Raw genomic sequence first — 22,857 nt, forward strand, 5'->3', positions numbered from 1 at the left:
GGCTTTGTCATGGTAAAAGTCTTTGGTTAAGTCCAGGTCCAGGAAAATGCTTAACAAGTGCAACCAGGACTCACCCCTTTCCTGCCACTCTCTATCACCAGGGAAGGTGGAAGGACGTCACTGTGTCACTAGGTCTTGCTCCCTTACTTCGGAGGAGCTAATTCCAGACCTGGTCCTAATGTCCCCTAATTTCTGTGTCTGTCTGCAATGTCCCAGCAGATTGAAGCCCTTATTGAGACCATGCTGCGCATCTTCGGCAAACTTCTGGCTCTCTCTGATTTGCCTTCGGACCCTAAGAATCAATAGGGGCCTTGAGTCAGGTTCCTTCCTGAAAGCCATCTGTGTCCTGATAACTCACTTTGGACTTTGCCCTGTAGTTGATGACAACTTTGGTTCCAGCACCAAACTCTATGCCAGTCCCTCCAACATCAACACCGGCAGCGACCTCATGCACCAGAGGAGGATCCATAACCTTTTGTGGTATCCAACTCTGAGCTGAATTTGTCTCAGTTTTGACCAAGACCATGCTCTGATCCCAACGTGGCACAGCCAATACTCAATACTTCTGACTCAGACACAATACCATTGCTGTGAAGTCGCACACAGACACTACACCAACATATTTGGCTTGCACTCCGACAAGAGTCAGCCATTTGGGGATGACAATGGTGATGAGTTGGCCTATACAATGACGATATAAACTGTTATATGGACCTTCAAGATGCTAGTGGACTGGATACTCATGTGAGACTGGGGTGGCACGACCCTCACCACTCCAGCTACAACCTCTAAACCTGTTTAGTATCCTCTTAGTGGCAGACAGCTGCCCTATAAGAGGAAGGATCTGTCTTCCTCCAGGGGAGGTAGAACAGCACACTTGCAAATAGGCTCTTCAAATCATCCAATGGGGATATGCCCTGCCTTTCTTTTTTGACTAGGGGTGGGCGGAAATCGCTGAGTTTCACTCCGAGGAATTCTGCGGAGTTACATACAAACTCTGCAAGATTCTGCAGAATTCCAACAATGGGCAGAAAATATGCAGCTCACGCTGCAAGTTAGCACCGTTAGTGCGAACAGTGCTAAAAATCAGCATGAACTGCACAATACGTTGCACAAGAGAGGCACGGCCATTCAAGTTGATTTTGCTGCTGCTAGAGTCGAAAATCTACTCTAGCGGCAGCAATCTACTTGAATGGCAGCCCTCTGACAACAAACGCCCCGCGTTATAAAATTGTACTTGGGGATCCCAAATCCCACTCGCCAGCTCTCATATTTCAGTGAAAAATTCTGCCACGCAGTGATTGGCCAGAACTCAGCATTAAAGCCACTGAGGTGCCAAAATTCTGCCAATTCCAAAGGCGGAATGGAATAGTTCGCCCACCCCTACTTTTGACCTGCCACTCCTGCCTACATTAGAGCGACTTTCGGGGGACTACCTGTCTGTTTTGCATCAGAAGGTGCAGGCTCTTTACTCAAAGGTGCCGTAGAAAGGTTCCTTGCCTCAGAAGCGGTTACTGAATATTATTCCCTCTACTTCCTCATGCTGAGGCCTTTGTCCTCTTGTTGATCTTTGCCCTCTAAACAGCTTCCTGCGAAAGGACAAATTTAAGATGATCACGCTGGCCCAGGTTCTGTCTGGCCAGGTGGCGTTGGACCTGCACACTTATTTTCATATGCCTGTCCTGCAGGCTCACTGGTGCCTCCTGCACTTTATGGTAGAAAAAGAGCTTTTCCAGTTTGCAGTCATCCCTGTAGGCCTCACCAGTGCCCCTTGGTGCTCATAAAATTGATAGCGGTGGTCGCAGCACATCTTCAGATGTCAGGTATACCAGTCTTCCCCTACCTCGGCAAGTGGCTGTTAAAGGTGGGCTCACTGTCATAGACCTCCTTGAGATGATGGCAACACTTTTGACATTGTGTAGTTCACTATCAATTTACTGAAGTCACAACTGGCTCCTCTGCAGAGGATCCTGTGCATTGGAGTCATACTTAATACGGTATAGTCCAGGCTTTCCCTTTAGGTCAGAAAGTCCTGCTATTCGGGCAGTAATTCCAAATTTTCTGCCTCAGTCCTGTGTCTCAGTGAGGATGGCTCTGAGGCTTTTTGGCCTACTGGCCTGCTGCATCATGCTCTTCAACCATACCAGATGGCATAATGCACGCTGTGCTGTGGGATCTGAAGTCTCAGTGGGCCCAGTACCAAGGGAATGTGTTGGACTCTATCCAGGTTTTGGAGGAGATTGCCAAAGATCTGGAGTTGTGGCTGCTTCCATGTAATTCAACCAGCTGCAGACCCCTCACCCTACCTCACCCAAAGCTGAGTATGGTGACAGACATGTTACTGCTGGGTTGGAGAGGTCACCTGAGAGAGGTGGAGTTCAGATTAGTCTGGCCTCGGGCAGAAACAAACCTCCACATCAACTTGCTGGAGTTGTGGGTGAGCCACTTGACTTTAAAGGCCTTTGTGCCAACCATTAAAAGTAGGCTGGTGCAGGTTTTCACCATCAACATCACCACTGTCTAGTACTACAGCAAGCATGGGAGGGTGAAGTCCTGGTTCCTTTGCCAGGAGGCTTTGCATCTCTGGAACTGACTGAGTCATCAGGGCATCACCCTGGTTGTCATTTAGTGGGATCTTTGAATGCTAGGGAGGATAAACTTGGATGGCCATACCTGTATGATCACGAACAACAGTTACTTCCTAAGTGGTCCATGGATTCTTCCGACAAAGGGGAGAACCCTGGCTTTATCTATTTCCCACTGCCGGGAATATGCCATGTCAATGCTTTCGCACCTCAAAGTTCTTAAGAAGACTGTCTCTCAGAGGCGCATTCTGCTTAGACTGGAGCACAGAACTCTACTCCCTCCCCGCCTCTGCCTCTCCTACGCAGAGTTCTGGAGAAGATCAGGAACTACTGTGCCTATGTCATCTTAGTGGCTCTGGATTGGGTTAGGAGAGTGCAGTACCTGGAACTTCTGTGCTTGAGCATCTGTCCTCCGATCAGGCTGGTGTTTCGAGAGGACCTTCTGCCGTCATGCACCCAGGTCTGCGTGATCTGCTTCACCATGCATGGAGATCGAGTGGCAACAGTTGACTCCTTTGATCTTCCTTTCAAAGTCGTTGATGTGATCATGGCAGCCAAGCACCCCTCCACAAAATAGGTGTGTGCCATTTTTGTGGCTTGGTGCAGCACCCACCCATTGCAGGTCAAACTGTCAGGAGTGTTGTTGTTCTTTTTATTCTTGGCCCCAGCAAGGGCTTGCAGTGAGTAGTGTTAGATTTTACTTGTCAGCCCTTTTGGAAATTTTATGTTTGCACAATCCACCCTTGTTCAAAGTACCCCAGTGAAGAGTTTTCCTAAAGGTTTATACAACATATGTTTCTGTCCAAACCCAAGGTGATTCCACAGTCGGACTTAAATTTGTTTTTCACTTTCCTAATGTGTACTCCTTTTGAGCCAATGCACAGTTGTCGATTACCTCCTATGACCGGGAAAACGGTCTGTAAAGAAATGCCTCTATTTGTATGGTCATCCCCAAGTTTTTGGACTGATGCTGCTGATTTTTCAACTGTGAGAGTGCACTGCTATGTGTACGCATTAATGAAGCACTATTGTCTTGACAGTCACATCCACTGGGATGGGCATTTTTCGCCGTTCGGTCCTGCTGGGCGTTTTGATCTGAGCCATTCCATAGACTCACCACATTGGGAAGTATTGCTTTGGTATCTATTCACAGGGTGAGGAATTTGCGGTTAGAAGTATACATCAGAAAAAAAGTTTCTTATTCGGAAATGGTGGATATTCTGACCACAGATTCCGCACCACCCTTCCACCTCCCCCGTTCAGAGGAATGTTTCCATTTAAAAAGGTCCCAATTTAGGAATCTGCACACTACCCCGTCCAATTTTGTGACGGGCTCTGGGTCTGAGGAGTTGAACAAACCTACAACAGAAACTGACGTCACTGCGCATGGGTGGTGCTATATGTGCCTCCATTTGTCACTTCCAGGAAGGAACGAAATCTGTGCATAGTTGCACAACATCACCTACTGGCATGCAGGAACACTGCCTTTAAAGTTTCCAGATCCAGTCTCACAACTGGGGTTAATCACAAGGTCAGAAACCTGTGGTTAGAGAGAGTACCCACCAGTAAGGGAACTCCAAAGGTACGGTGCTTCTTCTTTTAAAGCACAGTGTTTGTATATTACGGGAATATCAGAGGGGTCTGGTAGATAAAAATAAATTTTTCTTGTAATTCAACAGACGTTGCTTGGTGTATGTGAAGCCTTGGACAGTGTGAACAAGGGAGACAGTGCACTTGTTGATAAGCAAGACATTATAAGGGAGGTAACATGGGAATAAGGGAGACTGCAGAGGAAAAGAGACATGGATTAAAACATAGCCGGGAATGAGAAAGCAAAATTGCATGGTGTGAGGGATATGCATTGCAGGGGATGAGATTAGCATTCCCTTCTATACCAGAGAATTTACAGAGGCTGCATTACAGCAACATTGCTTGTCACCCTTACACATGAAACCATCCCCATTTCAATTCAATTGAATTTACAAACACATTTTCCGTTACCTTTTTCTTTGAACCTTTATTGTTTGTGCTACAAGTCTTAGTAAGCCTTAGGCCTTAGTAAATAGTTTTGACTGTAGATGAAGCAACCCGGATGAGCCTCCCCCCACTGCCCCTACCTTGACTTCCTGTTGCATTCAGTGTGTGCCACAGGATGGCTGTTGGGAGTCCCCTGGTAGTCAGTGAGCCATCCACGTTGCTACGCCGTAGTACCCCACTGATTTCCAGTCTCCAAGCTCTCTATTGTTTTCAAAAAGTTTCTCCAATTGAGGTGATCCTTCTCGATTATCATTGTTTGACTGTCTTCTCTTCTTGGTGTTCGCTTTCTCTTCTCCAGGTGTGCGGTGTGTGAGGCCCCGGCTATGGTGATAGCCATACACAGTCAGACCATCCAAATCCCATCCTGTCCCCAAGGATGGAACTCTCTCTGGATTGGTTACTCCTTCATGATGGTATGGACCAGTGCTTCCTTCACTTTCATCCTGTGTATCACATGCCTACTTAGTGACTACTACAGTGTCTTACATAGTCCTGCACATAATGTGTATTGTTCTAGATTCTCAAACTGTACAAGTTGCACACTTTGAAAGCGTCTTGCCTTATAGGACTATCTTTTTTATTTTCCATTTATTTATTCCAGCACACCAGCGCAGGCGCAGAGGGGTCTGGACAAGCCTTGGCGTCACCAGGATCCTGCCTCGAGGAATTCCGCTCGGCTCCATTTATTGAATGTCATGGTCGGGGAACCTGCAATTACTATGCAAACTCGTATAGTTTCTGGTTGGCAACGGTGGAGATGTCGGAAATGTTTAGGTAAGTAGAACTGGCTATCTCACTCTGGTCATACTCTACAAGATGGGGCAAGGGGCTGTGCATGCTACACTTAGTAAGTGTAAAGCAGGGTCTCTACCTAATTTCCCACTGCGCTGTTTATTTACAACCTTCCCATGCTGTTGTATGTGAAAGTGGTACAAAATACATCAAGTTAAAATTAATTACGTGAAGGTGTTTTTAATTGCAGGGTAATCTGCTGCTCTAACTTTGACTTTTAAAACATGCATTGATGGATCAGAAATGGTCACAACATTGCAGTTGTGACTTACTCTATGCATATGCATATCTCCGCCAAGCTCAGTATTTACTCTACCCTATCTGTTATGGAGTTGAAAATATATGTAGATCAAACTGTGCTGGCTGTTTTCCTGTGTTGTTGTGAGTCATTTTTGCATTCACTTCTTTTTGCCCAAGTATGATTATTTTGTTTCTACTACACAATATTTTCAGCAGTAGCTGGCTGAAAGCCTGCTATCCTGTCATGTTTAATTACCAGCAGCTACTGAGTTTCCATTACAAGTGGAAAATGATCTGCTTGTTTTGACAGATGGTTATGTATTTTTGCAAGTCTTGGGTCCAGTGTTTGGCGAACGTGTTTTTATTAATGTACATTGTCGGGATAATTGGTGTGTTATGAGTTAAACAAGCAAGCACTTGTTTCCTCTAAGTTCCCCCTCTGTGACCATGAAAAGAGGTACTCACTAACGTGTTTGACGAACTGTTTTTTCAGTTCTGTCTCTGCACTTGCTTTTAAAGCTGTGTGTTGGTGTAAGTGTCGTCTCACAGGAAGTGTATGGTGAGTAGAAAGAAGTTTAAAAAGTTACACATTTCCAAGTAAGTGAAGGGGCAAATAGGAGGGGGCATTCCAAGGGTTTAGCGTTTGAACTCATCAAAAATAAAGAGACAGATAAGGACAGACAGCAGCCAAGGCATGCCAGAGGCAACATGTTACCACCAAGGCAGAACAGACTCTCCGAGGGAGAGAATTCTAACGGAAGCAACATGGTGAATGAAGGGTCGCTGTGTGAGGTGAACACTCATCACCAAAGCATGCCGTGCTCTGCAAATCACAAGTTAAAATCCCAGCAAGTCTGGATCAACCACACACCTTCTGAGCATGCTCACTGGAGTGCCATTAAATTAATCAAACGCAACACTTGTTATTCATATCACTTGGAACCCGCTTAAAAGAAGTCACAAGCGCTACATATAAAAAAAAACATTAAGATTGTGTCCAGATGGATCAGGAGTTCCAGTGCCAGTCAGATTTCTCTTCTCTCCCACATCTCCACAGACGGTGGAGAATTCTGTCTAGTTTCTATAGTGGCAGGGTTGTTGGTGCTCGTGCCTATGTGCTACAGTGTCAGTCATTACTGCAGGTGAAGAGAGACAAATGAGCATGTGCAAAATTATCCAAACCAATCCGGGTTACCGAGAATTATTGAAGTCTTGCACAAAGACCTTTCCATAGCTGGCAAGATCCAGTCATATCTCCATGTCTGGCCTTGACACATTTCTCTAAGAAAATGTGTACCCTCTGGCATGCCTTCAAGCACCAAGGATCTGTAGGGACCTACCACCCACAGATCTGTCCTGGGTGCAAACTGTGCGTCTCCAACCCTCTTCGAGTTCACACTAACTCCACTGTTGACCTCCAGTCTAGCTGCACAACCTGTGCCGGTCCTGTTGACGCCGGTCCTGACACAGCTGGTGTCGGAAGGGGATCCTTTGCCGATGGCTGACCCCGAGTCAAACTAGTCTCGACTTCGACTGTGGCTGTTTCCTAATTTCACTCCAACGCACCTGATTCCCGTATAGACAAATTCAGACAAAACACTGTCTCTACACAGAGCTGTCCTTAGTTGCTTCATCAGCTCTTCAGTTCTGATCCTTATTGGAATTTGTCACCACTAGGAGATGACAACAGAGATGATGGGAATAATTTTCACCCACATTATGGTGATGACAATTTATACATGATCTTACAGGAGGTCAGTAGGCTTGATATTTCCCCTGATACTGCTTTATATTCCCCTCCAAAATATGGCACGAATGGAAGAACGTGGTTCCTTTGACATAGTGATTAGACGTGCCCCTGAGGTTCCTTCTGTGGAGATGGAAAGAAAAATAAATTCTTACTGAAGTGCTAGAGCCTGGGCAGGCTTACTCTGAGCCCTTACTGCCATGCACCAAAGCCCTAGCTTATACATTGATGGGCATCTGGTCCAAGCCTTTCTTTAGCTCTAAACAGGCAGATAGCCAGGCACAATTGACTGGCACCTGGCGACCTTGATCCAGAGAGTCTAGTGTTCCAGGGTTCCACCAGGAAGCTACATTCTGAATCATTTTCTACAGCCCCTCCCCGACCTACATACACTGAATTGAGGTAAATTGGGAAACAAATGTTGTCTCCAACCAGCCTAGCATTAAGGTCAGCCAATGCAAGTTGCTTACTAGGAGGATCTATGCAGAATCAAATATTTTCTCCAAGGGTGGCAAGCTATTACATGTGGCAGATGGGTCATCCAATTTGTTCATTGTGGCTATTTCTTTCCGACTGGCTGCATATTCCGCATACATCAGAGCAGCTTTGAGAAGAGCACTCGTCCATCTTGTTACATAGAGGCCCATAGAGAGGGAGTGGTTGTTACTCCTGCTATTTCCTGATGTCATAGAAGGACGGAAGGCTTCATTTTATTTAGATCTCTACCCTTTCTACGCCTTCCTATGAAAGGACATATTCAAAATACTCAGACTGGCCCAGGTTTTGTTTGTCCTGGATCTGAGCCACTGGACGGTGGCTTTGACCTGCAAGATGCATATTTTAATGTGCATGTTCTGCAGTACCACTGGCGTAACCTGTGGTTCAGAGGAGGGCAGGGGCATTTTCGTTTTGCCGTGCTCCCCTTCGACCTCACCAGTGCCACTTAGGTGTTCACGAAAGTAATGGCGATGGTCACGGCACACCTTCGGAGGTCGGGGATGCCAGCACTCCCCCACCTCAAGGACTGGATGTTGAAGGCAAGCTCACCACTGTCAGTCATAATCCACCATCAGGCGACAACGAACCTACTGACACTGTTCGGGTTCACGATCAACAGCCTCAATCCTGGGTCTCAGTGAGAATGATTCTGAGGCTTCTTAGTCTATTGGCCACCTGCATCCTGCTTTTCAGCAATGCCAGGTGACCTGTTCAGGCTCTACAGTGGAATCTGAAGTCTCAGTGAGCCCAGCTCATCTGAAACCTGTTGGATTCCATCCAGGTTTCAGAGGAGACTGTAAAAGATTTGCAGTGGTGGTTGCATGACCCCAGTTGGACCAGCCACAGACTCCTCTACCTTACCCACCAAGAGTAGACGGTGTGATGGATGCATCACTGTTGGATTGGAAGGTCATCTGGGAGAGGTGGAGATCAGAGATCTCTAGCCTCTGGCGGAAACCCAATTCCACAGCAGTGGGTGCTGCGGGCCATTCGTTTGACATTGAAGGCCTTACTACCATTCATGAAGGGGACTTTAGTTCGGATTCTAGCCGATAATACCACTGCCACGTGGTATTACAACACAAATGGTAAAGTTACATCCTGGGCCCTTTGCCAAAGAGGCTCTATGCCTCTGGAGTTTGTTGGGGTGTCAGGGCATCTCCCTAATTGCGAGCCACCAATTCGGATCGTTGAACGCCAGGGCATATGAGCTCAAACAACATTGCCTGACAGATTAAGAATGGTGGCTACACCTCAAGGTGGCACAGGCCATCTTTCAATAATGGGGAGAACCCTGGCTAGATCTTTTTTGCCATTGCAGAGAAGGCTTCTTGCTGGGAGACGCAGTCTGATAAGAGTGGAGCATGGGACTCCTGTAAGCCTTTCCACCTCTGCCTATCCTGCCCCCAGTTCTGAAGAACAACCGGGCCCAAGTCATCCTAGTGGCTCCAGATTGTGCCAGAAGAGTGTATTACCCATAACTTCTGTACATAAGCATCTGTCCTTCAATCAGGTTACTGCTTCAGGGGGATCTTCTGTTGCAGCAGCAGGGCTCTGCATATGGGTCTGCACAATCTACACCTCTATGCATGGAGATTGAGCGGCAGCATTTGACAGCATTTCATCTGTCTTCTGAGGTTATGATTGGTATCCTTGTTGTGCAGCATCCCTCTACACTCCAGTCGCTGGAACAAATTTGTTGTAGTCCGCAAAACAGGCCAGTTACAAGGCAAGTTGTTGGAGGTTTTTTTTTTTGTCTTTGCCCCAGCACGGGCTTGCAGTGGGCACCATTAAAGGTTATTTGTTGGCTTTTCTGCGGTTACCTGAACAACTGTCCTTGTTTAAATCACCTGTTGTGGTGAGGTTTTGAAAGGTTTGACACACCTGTTCCCTCCTAAACCATTTGCGATGCTCCAGTGGGATCTTAATTTGGTCTTGACATTCCTCATGTGCACCCTCTTTGAGCTAAAACACAGCTGCTTGTTGCATCTTCTGACTACGAAAACTGTCTCCCTCATTACAATCACTTTTATTCGTCACATGAGTGAGCTCCAAGCTCTCTCAGTGTAGCTACCTTAAGCCACTTTTTTTCCAGACAAACTGGTATTATGGAACAAGGCAGCCATTTTTACCAAAAGTCGTGACTCCTTTTTAAGTTGGGCAAGCCTCATCCCTCGAAAGAGGAGGAAAGACTCAATTTGCTGGATCCCAAAAGAGCCTTAAGGACTTGCATCGATTCTACCATAGACCATCGGATGGACAATCAGATTTTTATGGGGTTCTCAGAGGAAAAGAAATGCAAGGCCATGCAGAAAAGGACTTTTTGAAGATGGATAGTCCTCTGCATGAAGAACTGCTATGCATTGGCCAAGAAACTGCTTCTGGAAGGACTAAGGGCTGACTCCACCAGTGCCAAGGCGGCTACCACTGCATTGGCACACAGAGTGACTGTTGTTGACGTCTGTCAGGCCACAACATGGGCATCTGTACACATTTACGAACCACTAGTGCCGTGATAGTCAGGTCTGACAGCAATGGCTTTTCGGCTGTTTGGTTCTGCAGTACATTTTGGTCAGACCCTACTCCACAGACCCTTAAACCTTGGAATATGTAGTAGAAGTATCCATCAGAAGCACAAGCTACTTACCTTTGATAATGCTCTTTCTACTAGATATGGTATCTAACCACAGAATCCTCATTGCCCTCCCACCTACCTATTCTGTGGAGGGACCTCTTTTTACCATCAAAACAATTATTGGTTCCAGTGTGCATTTCCATAATTTGGGACCTGTTTAGAGCTCCCTGTCCGAGGGCACCGCAAGTCAAGCAAGAATCTGATGTCAACATGCAGAGGTGGGGAGGCCAATGAAGAGATCCATTGGGCAACCTAGCCATGGGCTGGAGCACTGCTGGCAAAATGTTCAGACCCAATGTGGCATCTGCGGAACATTCTAAAGGTGAGTAATCTGCAGTTAGATAGATAATGTACCAGAAAGCGCAATAGCGAAGGTAACTGACTTGTTTCTTAGCATTCAGTGGTGAAACATGCATCTCCCTTCCATCACTTCCAAGGTGGTACAGTCATTGCAGTCACACGGGGCCACCTATTAGTGCACAGGAGCATTTCTGAAAAATTCTCTAAACCCAGTCTGGTGCCCTGTGGTATCCTTAAGATGCAAAATCTGTGGTTAGATAGAGTATCCACCAGAAAGAGCATTACCGAAAGTAAGTAATTTGTTCTTTGGGAACAATATTTCGGTCAGCGTGTTCCTAGAGAAGGTGAATGCAAGGGTATGTCACAGCATTTGCACAATAAGCAACTTTCTGCAAGTTTGGAATACTGACTGATGAATGGACAAGACACCATTTTCTCCTAAACTGGGGGTTTGAGAAAGTTAGGGAGGAGCAGCGATTATAGTATAATGAGCTATTATTGTCTGGGGTTATTTTGGCGTCGAAGATTGTAGAACACATTATGATGTAGGTGCAAGAGATAAAAAAAGGATAAGAGTAATAAAGTAAAATTGAATGTTGTAGATACCCACAAAATGGAAAGTAAGTTGAAGAGCAAGACAAAGTTCAAACAGCAGAGTTTTAGAAATAGCCTTATTGGCCTCATAGCTACCAGCAGAGAATGCCACATATTTAAGGGGAAGGGGTGTATAATACATGTGGAAACAAAGGCTATTTTGGAAAACCTTTCCAAGTTCTCTTTTGGTGAAATAATAATGCGGTAAAAGAAGCACATGAAGAAATTGTATTTATACTTAGAAGCAAGAATTGAGGCAATTCGAGTGATTGTGTTGAATTGGAAGAAAAAACATTGATATGATGTTCGATTAAAGCTCTATACTATCTTTTATTTCTGAGAAAATGTCTATTCAGCAATTAAAGTACAAACAAAACTACAAACAATGGATGTTAGACCATGAAGTTATTGGGAGGGTGTGGGGAGGTTAAAATCAAAGTATTATTTCAGGTTACCAAAGGCTAAGGTGGTTCATAAAATGTCCTTACTTCCTGTATAATCTGGTGTGTGTGCTGTCAATTTTTTTAATGAGGATTCACTCAGGGCATTGGAAACCTACAAAGGAATGGGCTGGTGACTGCGCTCCACCTTCCTTGACAACACAAGTCCTGTTTTCCCCTGAGGCCCCTGGGCTCACAGCACCAGCTGATGCATTATTAGCTACGCACTGAGAGAGGCTGGTTCAATCAATGACATCTGGAAATGGGGCAGGAATAGGAATGGCTAGAGACAGTCTCCAGGTCCTTTTTAAAACCATGAAATTAAGTATCACTAATTGTAAACTGAAGTCTAATTCTTGCTTAGAGTTATTTTAAATCTTAAGAAACAAATACAGGCTGAGAACCATCGAATGCAGCTACTCTTGCATTGATGGTGTTACATATAAGCCACATAATAAGAGAAATGGCTCTTACAGACTCAAAATATCATTGGGCCTTTCTAAAAAAAATATCCAGTTTTAAAAAGAGTTCACTAACTGTTTCTTATCTTTTATCCACCAGTAAACCTCAGTCGGAAACGCTAAAAGCAGGGGAATTGAGAACACGCGTTAGTCGATGCCAAGTTTGTATGAAGAGGACGTAACATCTTAAAGAATGTTTATGAACAAATTGGGAGAAAACAAATCTTAGGATCGATCGTCCTTCACTGCGACAATGGTGCTATTGTGCTAAAATGAAAAAGAATAAAAGGAAAGCTATGAACTTGTTTTGAAGCATACAGATTCAGATGTACCTCACCAAAGTGCCATTTTGAGGATTTGTCTGCTGCATTTTGACAAAAGGACTGAAAAAAAGATGAATCTCTTGGTAATGGAAAACATATGTGCGAATCGAAAAATGAAGTTTTCCCCCCAAATACCAATGGCACTTTTTTTGATCAACCAAGAGAAGAAATGCACTGAGTATGTTTGAAATAACAAGACTGCAGTTTTGAAAAGAAAATCCTTTTCCATGGTGCTACTAACTCTACTGTGTCCCACATTTCTGAATATATATTGTTTCTCTTTGTAAGTAATTAAATGTGTATATTGTGTAAACACCTCTTTAACATAACTGTGCAAGCCCTTAAACCTGAAAAAAACTTTTAAATCACCTTTCACAAAATATTTATGCAAAAACATACAGCAGTATTTTATATGGATTTTATGGCCATTTGAGATTTTCTTTTTTTACCTTTATTTGCATTGGACAACTACTGATTTTTTATAGTTTCAGTTTTTCCTCTTCTTCCAATCACACTTGGTTTGGAACTGTATATTGAAAGGTTTTGAACTGTAGTTATTTCAATCAGGGTTTTAGCGTTGTCATGCCAGCAATAATTTTATTTGTGCTTAAGGATCTTGAGCTATTTTTTAATGTTTTGTATTCTGTGAAGATATGTGAAATGATTAGCCATACTATATATATATATATATATATATATATATATATATATACATAAATATATATATATCTTTTGAATAAAACCAAATTAAACATGGAGGATTTGGTAGCAACTTCCACACCTGTGTAAAATATCCCTTACAAATTGAATTACCAAAGCATTTCAAATAATGCTTGCAGAACACGTATATTTGCTCAGAAGTCTTGTCATCAATATTATTATGCAGGCTAGCTGTACACTTCTTAAAAAATAACTTTGAATTAAATAAAAAGGAATGTGACCACACCAGATATCCTATATTTTTATGTTTAGTTTTTGTTAATCAATAGCTTTGTCTATTTCATCTTGTTTGTATTGTATACATGCAGGCTGTTTTGCTCCCTATAATTTTATGTGTCACATCTGTGTTCATGTTTTGTTAGATTGGTTGTTTCCATTTGTACAAGTGAATGTCTTTGTCAAGGTCATTGTGTGCTAGACCAAAAATTGAAAGATTGTAGGAATCTGAATCTATTTTTACTCTTCATGTTAACCTTCTTGTGTATGTTGTTTGTGTAGTTCGTAAATGAAGATGCCACTTTACTCTTTTGTTTCCGACAGTGGTGAAATATGGCATGTCTAAAGCTAAATTTCCATGCCTAGGTTCTGAATTAAACAACCACAAAAATATGCATTAAAAACACTACCTACAATTTTGAGAAAGTTTAAGATCCAGTGTTTACTTTTCAGAACTATGTATATAATCTTAGATTGTAATTTTTATTGGTTTCAAATACGTTAGACATTCGTATAGCTGGACTGAGGCTGTAGTGCTACTCGCTTGTTGTCTCCACAGATCTCTCATCTTGGCACATTCGTGCGTGGCAAAGAAGCCATTTGTTTTTTCTAAAAAAAATACAGCTGGAGCACATTTTCAGACCTTGTCTTCATGTCCTTTTTCCATTAATTTCAAAGATTTTTTAAAGGATAAAGTTAGAGTTCATTTGTACCTTAGTATGCCACTGTATGCAAAGTGAATATTAGCAGAGATGTACCCAGGAACAGCTGCTCTATATGCATATTATGTTATGTTTAATAACTGATTCTTCAAATTCTGTTCATAAACTCTGATTCTGGGCTGATTTTAATAATTCCAAGTCTAGATGCTTCTCTTCCCTGCATGTAAATAGTTGCCATATTTGAGTGCATGTGATTCAAACATTTTCTTGTGAATCTGTGTTAGTTGGTGTCTAAAGAACAATATTTATTGGTCCTCCTTTTTCTAGTTTTACCCATGGAAAGATCTCTCCTAACATTAGGAAATAGATATGTGACTCCAGATGCCACATGCCAACATATAGTATGACAGTGGGCCTAAGGTAGGCTGTCCATCTTGTTTAGCTGGAGCTATAGCTTACACCTCTATACACACTGGGTCTAATTCACAAAGGTAACTTACATTTTTGAGTAATTTACACTTTTGAGTAAGTTTACTATGTTTGGCTATTCACAAAATCCCAGTGTAAGTTATTACAAAAAAAACAATATTAGTGAATCAAGCACCACACATGACCAACCACTGGTTCTGCAACACCCTCCAATAGAAATTAATAGAGCTAGGGAATTAAAATAAAACCCAAAAGGCAATAATAGTACATGAATGCAAGGTATTTAAAATAGTTAAAAATACAAATAAATATAATTTATATTTTAAAAATATATATATTTATTATTTAATTATAACATGTTTTAATACCCATTTTGAATTTCAAAATTTATGGAGCAATGATTTCAATTCAATATAACTGAATAATTTTGATTCTATGCATCACTATTGATAATTATTGATGCATAATAAAACAAATTCTTTAGGTTGATGTTTGTTTTTTAACTTAACCTTTTTTTATTTAATATATTTCCATTAAATACATTATTTCAACATTAAGTTAATTGTGCTGTAGCTTTTTTAATTTTGTTCCCCATTTACAATTAATATTTAAAATGAATTCACATTTATATTTATGATAACAAATATAGGTCTCTACACAGTAAAGTATTGGGAAAAATAAAGTTTACTTAAATTGAATATTAGAAATATTCTTACATTGAAATTAACATAAAATTAACATGCATGCCTATTTTTATAGTAGAACTAAATATAAAATGCTTCAGCACTATTAAGTTAATTCTGAAATAAATCTTGAATTAATGGAAAATATTAAACTAAACTAAAATTATTGAACTGATATTTAAATAAGAAAAATATATTCCCACCAAAAGAAAAAAATAAACATTAATAATTGTTAAAACTGATGTATAGAATACATAAAAATTCATGTAATTATATTTTTTAAGCATTATTATTACATTAAAGTATAAATTCCAAATAGGGTAGTACATTTTTTATAATTAAATAATAAATATGTACTATCTGTATATATTTGTTAACGTTAAGTTATTCTGTTTAAATAATTTAAGTTAACTCTATTCCCTATGGGGGTTTTATTTTAATTCCATACCGCCATATTTTCTATGGAAGGTTGTCACAGTAACAGTGGTTGGCCATATGTGATGCTGGACTTGCTACTGGTTTTTTTCTGTTTTGTGTTTTGAGCAGTAACTTACACTCAGATTTTGAGAACAGCAAAAGAAATAAACTTACTCAAAAGTTGAAATTACTAAAAAAAATGTAAGTTAACTTTGTGAATTAGGCTCCTCGAAATTATGTATGTGTGGTATGTGTGTAAACATAGATGGAAAGCAAAGAATCATTTTCCCAATATTTATATTATTAGGCTCAAAGTAAGAAAGTGATTTGCCTAGAATCACATGATTTTCAAACATGTGCTGAGGCTCAAATTAGAACTTCATTAAGAACTCAAAAATTGTAGAATTGCACACCTACTTTCACTGTTTCATAGATGTTCATACTTGACAGGGTTTGCGGGGGGAATTTCCAGTGAGGCGGATTAGAGTGATGTCACAGCAGTGCATAGTTTTAGACACATATATCAGTTCATCTTGTGCATGCGTCCTCCAATCACGCAAATATGAAGTTGGGGTGTTGCACCTTAGCCTGAGGCTGGTAGAATGTTCCACATGTCTTTTCCACATATGTGTTCCACACGTCTGTTGTACTTGTCATTGTAAGTGATTCTTGTACAGTACCTTGAAGATCATGCACCTCATTACCTCAAGTGCAGATGCCATCTGTTCTTTCTGTCTATTCTTTTGCCGATTTCTGTGCAGCTATCAACTGACACAAACCATCTTTGTTGAATCCTGCAATTTAGGTCCATGTTGGAGTCTCTGGATCAATAATTTTGAGAGCTACAACAAAGTATTGACCATCAAGAGTGAGAGATGCTTGAACGTTCTGTTAATGCATAGTGTAGGTCTAGCGCAAGGGGCATTCGTTGTTGAAAATGATAATGGGACTAATGATGGACACATGACTTATTTATGATGATGATGAAAATCTGTACACGGACTTGCAGGATGCTTCCCCGGATACTTGGTTGTGTACTTCCAGTGGACCTTCAACAGAAGAGTGCGTCCTTTGCTGTAGTAATGGGATGGGCAGTGGAGGTATGAAACTTACAGCTACCAATTATGGAAGTTAAAATAAATTGTGTTATAAAACCTGGACAGGCTTTTTCTGAGCCTTTACTACCATTCAATGAAGCACGGACACCTTCATGGACACCTGTCCAAGCCTTGTTCTTTTCCTATGGAGAACAGGCAGGTTGCAAGACACTCTGGTGCCGATTACGATCCTGGAAAAAACAGGTACGAACCGTCGGACGGAGCATATTCTCCGTCCGACGCGTATCCGGTCGGAACAATATACAAACATGGAAGTACGATTCGCACGGAAATACTATTTCCGTACGATTCGTACAAAACACCGACCGACGAAAATATACATACAAATGTGATCCGGGAAAGCGCCGACGTGACGTCGGGACGCACGCAGCCTGCCTTTCACGAACCAGGAAGTACGATTCGCACCGACGTCATCCCGCACGGAGAATATTTTCCGGCAGCCAAAAACTGCCGGGAAATCAGGACGACGCGAACAAGGAGTACCTGCACGCGACGGACAGACATGGACCCGAACCTACGTGTCATCCCGGCCCTCATAGCAGTCGACCTCCTCTACAGGTTCCGACGCAGACGCCGCAGAAGGTCAGAACAACAAAGGGAGGGGGAAAGGGGGGTGGGGGGGCAGGAGCAGGGGCAGGCCACAAAACCCCCACCCAAGTCACACAGCCCACATGCCCTGGACATACCTGACCCCCAGGCCCTGGTCACTACGAGGGGGTGGGGGCGTGTCCAGCAAAGCCAGCGTCCGCCACAACGGAAGTGGTTGATGACACGAACCGGTAACACAACAATACAGGTACGTCCCGTACCCACGCCTTAAGAGCGTGGGTACGAGTCGTACCACGCCCACACCTACGTCACCCCAACAATGGTGGGACGGCTCGTACCCATGTGGCAAAGGCCTGGGTACGGCCCGCACAAGCATTCCACAGCGTGGGTACGGATATGTACGGACCGTACCCCCACCCGCGTATGCATGGAGCGTACCCCCCACCCCAACAGTGTACGTACGGACCATAACACCACCCCCGTATGTATGGAGCGTACCCCCCACCCCAACAGTGTACGTACGGACCGTACCCCCACCCGCGTATGCATGGAGCGTACCCCCACCCCAACAGTGTACGTACGGACCGTACCCCCACCCGCGTATGCATGGAGCCAACCCCCACCACAACAGCGTATGTACGGACCGTAACACCACCCCCGTATGTATGGAGCGTACCCCCCACCCCAACAGTGTATGTACGGACCGTAACACCACCCCCGTATGTATGGAGCGTACCCCCCACCCCAACAGTGTACATACGGACCGTACCCCCACCCGCGTATGCATGGAGCGTACCCCCCACCCCAACAGTGTACGTACGGACCGTACCCCCACCCACGTATGCATGGAGCCAACCCCCACCACAACAGCGTATGTACGGACCGTAACACCACCCCCGTATGTATGGAGCGTACCCCCCACCCCAACTGTGTACGTACGGACCGTAACACCACCCCCGTATGTATGGAGCGTACCCCCCACCCCAACAGTGTACGTACGGACCGTACCCCCACCCGTGTATGCATGGAGCGTACACCCCACCCCAACAGTGTACGTACAGACCGTACCCCCACCCGCGTATCCATGGAGCCAACCCCCACCACAACAGCGTATGTACGGACCGTAACACCACCCCCGTATGTATGGAGCGTACCCCCCACCCCTACAGTGTATGTACGGAGAATATTTTCCGGCAGCCAAAAACTGCCGGGAAATCAGGACGACGCGAACAAGGAGTACCTGCACGCGACGGACAGACATGGACCCGAACCTACGTGTCATCCCGGCCCTCATAGCAGTCGACCTCCTCTACAGGTTCCGACGCAGATGCCGCAGAAGGCCAGAACAACAAAGGGAGGGGGAAAGGGGGGTGGGGAGGCAGGAGCAGGGGCAGGCCACAAAACCCCCACCCAAGTCACACAGCACACATGCCCTGGACATACCTGACCCCCAGGCCCTGGTCACTACGAGGGGGTGGGGGCGTGTCCAGCAAAGCCAGCGTCCGCCACAACGGAAGTGGTTGACGACGCGAACCGGTAACACAACAATACAGGTACGTCCCGTACCCACGCCTTAAGAGCGTGGGTACGAGTCGTACCACGCCCACACCTACGTCACCCCAACAATGGCGGGACGGCTCGTACCCACGTGGCAAAGGCCTGGGTACGGCCCGCACAAGCATTCCACAGCGTGGGTACGGATATGTACGGACCGTACCCCCACCCGTGTATGCATGGAGCCAACCCCCACCACAACAGCGTATGTACGGACCGTAACACCACCCCCGTATGTATGGAGCGTACCCCCACCCCAACAGTGTACGTACGGACCATAACACCACCCCCGTATGTATGGAGCGTACCCCCCACCCCAACAGTGTACGTACGGACCGTACCCCCACCCGCGTATGCATGGAGCGTACCCTCCACCCCAACAGTGTACGTACGGACCGTACCCCCACCCGCGTATGCATGGAGCCAACCCCCACCACAACAGCGTATGTACGGACCGTAACACCCCCCCGTATGTATGGAGCGTACCCCCCACCCCAACTGTGTACGTACGGACCGTAACACCACCCCCGTATGTATGGAGCGTACCCCCCACCCCAACAGTGTACGTACAGACCGTACCCCCACCCGCGTATGCATGGAGCGTACCCCCCAACCCAACAGTGTACGTACGGACCGTACCCCCACCCGCGTATGCATGGAGCCAACCCCCACCACAACAGCGTATGTACGGACCGTAACACCACCCCCGTATGTATGGAGCGTACCCCCCACCCCAACAGTGTACGTACGGACCGTACCCCCACCCGCGTATGCATGGAGCGAACCCACACCCGTGTATGTTCTAAGCGTACATATCCTGATATAGGAGGGTTGGGTGCAGAGTCCTCCCAGCAGTGGCCGGACATAAGAGGGGTGGGTGCAGATTCCTCCCAGCAGTGCCCAGACACAGGAGGGGTGGGTGCAGATTCCTCCCAGCAGTGCCCACAAATAGGAGGGGTGGGTGCAGATTCCTCCCAGCAGTGCCCAGACACAGGAGGGGTGGGTGCCTAACACTTCCAGCAGTGCCCGGACATAAGAGGGGTGGGTGCAGATTCCTCCCAGCAGTGCCCAGACACAGGAGGGGTGGGTGCAGAGTCCTCCCAGCAGTGCCCAGACACAGGAGGGGTGGGTGCCTAACAATTCCAGCAGTGCCCGGACATTAGAGGGGTGGGTGCAGAATCCTCCCAGCAGTGCCCAGACACAGGAGGGGTGGGTGCAGATTCCTCCCAGCAGTGCCCAGACACAGGAGGGGTGGGTGCAGAGTCCTCCCAGCAGTGCCCAGACACAGGAGGGGTGGGTGCAGAGTCCTCCCAGCAGTGCCCAGACACAGGAGGGGTGGGTGCCTAACACTTCCAGCAGTGCCCGGACATAAGAGGGGTGGGTGCAGATTCCTCCCAGCAGTGCCCAGACACAGGAGGGGTGGGTGCAGAGTCCTCCCAGCAATGCCCAGACACAGGAGGGGTGGGTGCAGATTCCTCCCAGCAGTGCCCAGACACAGGAGGGGTGGGTGCAGATTCCTCCCAGCAGTGCCCAGACACAGGAGGGGTGGGTGCAGAGTCCTCCCAGCAGTGCCCAGACACAGGAGGGGTGGGTGCAGATTCCTCCCAGCAGTGCCCACACATAGGAGGGGTGGGAGCAGATTCCTCCCAGCAGTGCCCAGACACAGGAGGGGTGGGTGCAGATTCCTCCCAGCAGTGCCCAGACACAGGAGGGGTGGGTGCAGAGTCCTCCCAGCAGTGCCCACACATAGGAGGGGTGGGTGCAGATTCCTCCCAGCAGTACCCAGACACAGGAGGGGTGGGTGCAGAGTCCTCCCAGCAGTGCCCAGACACAGGAGGGGTGGGTGCAGATTCCTCCCAGCAGTGCCCAGACACAGGAGGGGTGGGTGCAGATTCCTCCCAGCAGTTCCCAGACACATGAGGGGTGGGTGCAGAGTCCTCCCAGCAGTGCCCAGACACAGGAGGGGTGGGTGCAGATTCCTCCCAGCAGTGCCCACACATAGGAGGGGTGGGTGCAGATTCCTCCCAGCAGTGCCCAGACACAGGAGGGGTGGGTGCAGATTCCTCCCAGCAGTGCCCAGACACAGGTGGGGTGGGTGCCTAACACTTCCAGCAGTGCCCGGACATAAGAGGGGTGGGTACAGATTCCTCCCAGCAGTGCCCAGACACAGGAGGGGTGGGTGCAGATTCCTCCCAGCAGTGCCCAGACACAGGAGGGGTGGGTGCAGAGTCCTCCCAGCAGTGCCCAGACACAGGAGGGGTGGGTGCAGATTCCTCCCAGCAGTGCCCAGACACAGGAGGGGTGGGTGCAGAGTCCTCCCAGCAGTGCCCACACATAGGAGGGGTGGGTGCAGATTCCTCCCAGCAGTGCCCAGACACAGGAGGGGTGGGTGCAGAGTCCTCCCAGCAGTGCCCAGACACAGGAGGGGTGGGTGCAGATTCCTCCCAGCAGTGCCCAGACACAGGAAGGGTGGGTGCAGATTCCTCCCAGCAGTGCCCAGACACAGGAGGGGTGGGTGCAGAGTCCTCCCAGCAGTGCCCAGACACTGGAGGGGTGGGTGCAGATTCCTCCCAGCAGTGCCCACACATAGGAGGGGTGGGTGCAGATTCCTCCCAGCAGTGCCCAGACACAGGAGGGGTGGGTGCAGAGTCCTCCCAGCAGTGCCCAGACACAGGAGGGGTGGGTGCCTAACACTCACAGCAGTGCCCCTGGAAAGAAAAGGGTGGAGTACCCACAGATCCAATGGCCACAAATGTCAGTCAGGTGCACAAAGACCCTGCAGTACATGTACCACATGTGTGCGAGGCTGGGAGTATACACATGCATAGCGCCGAAAAGAAAACATGTCCACATGAAGTCATGTCAACAGTCTACATACACAAGTACAGTGACCACCAAGGATGCCACGAATGATGCAGGTGGAGACTTCGCTCAGCATGCATGGCCCAAGTCTAACGAGTCCGTCACACACCCAGCTCAGCACCACATATTGGAATGACCCTGCAGGGAAGATGTCAGGTTACACAGAGGAAGGAACACACCTTGGGACGATGTCACCATGCAGTAACTGCTTACATGAACAAAGTTATGTAGCCAACAGCTTGTGATGGCACACAGATACCAGGGTCCACCCTATGACCAGCACAAGACTACAATTCCCACACACCCAACACATTACCACCACCCAAAATAATGGAGCAGGTCCACCAACAGCAATACCAGATAAACAGTAGTGTTCTATTTAAAAAAAAAAGAATAAATGCTTTATTCAGCAGGATCTAACTAATAATCCTTATAAATGTCAATATATACAAGGCCCATAGGGCAGTCCATGACTCCAATCCGGAAGGGGGACACAGTGGGCCGCGTGTCCCCCTAGCTTGCCTGCACAGTCAGACTCCTTTGTCTTCCAGAGGGGGGGGCATCATGTGGGGGGGAAGGACCAGGCACCGCAGGGACATGAGGGCGAAGGGTAGGCGTCGTGAGTGCAGGAACGGAGGACTCCACCACAGGGGGTGGGGCAGCGCCAAAGGTGGAGGTCAGGATGGCGCTGCACACCTTAGCAAGGTCCCCCAGCGTCTCCCCTGCACCCGAAGGAACCACAGGCCCCAAGGAGGGGGGGGGGTCTGAGGGATGGGTCGCAGCGCCACTGGGGGAGGGTGTGGACAGGGGGGGGGCCTCAACTCCCCTGCCGGTGTCCTGCCTCCACCGCTTGCGGGGTGGTGCCACACTGGGGCTGATGGACAGACTGGGCAGGACTGACCCTGCATCCGACTCGTGGCCAGGAGAGCTGAGGGGAGGGGATTTGGAGGGAGTGGATTTTGTGGAATGCGGACTCCCACTCTGGCTGCGTGTCT

The 22,857-nt window shown here is 46.6% G+C and overlaps 1 protein-coding gene across 1 annotated transcript in view; it reads left to right on the plus strand.

Moving 5' to 3' along the window:
- COL4A5 (collagen type IV alpha 5 chain) overlaps window positions 1-13,002 on the plus strand; it is a 589,146-nt gene extending 576,144 nt beyond the window's left edge. The window contains exons 49-51 of the mRNA XM_085608164.1: window positions 4,921-5,035; window positions 5,224-5,396; window positions 12,430-13,002. Coding sequence (XP_085464290.1) covers window positions 4,921-5,035; window positions 5,224-5,396; window positions 12,430-12,511 — 370 coding nt within the window. The 3' untranslated portion in view covers window positions 12,512-13,002. The remainder of the gene's footprint in view (window positions 1-4,920; window positions 5,036-5,223; window positions 5,397-12,429) is intronic.
- The last annotated feature ends 9,855 nt before the right edge of the window (window positions 13,003-22,857 follow it).

This window comes from Triturus cristatus, chromosome 5_2 (genome assembly GCF_964204655.1).
Source record: "Triturus cristatus chromosome 5_2, aTriCri1.1, whole genome shotgun sequence".
In the NCBI taxonomy this organism is placed as follows: Eukaryota; Metazoa; Chordata; class Amphibia; order Caudata; family Salamandridae; genus Triturus; species Triturus cristatus.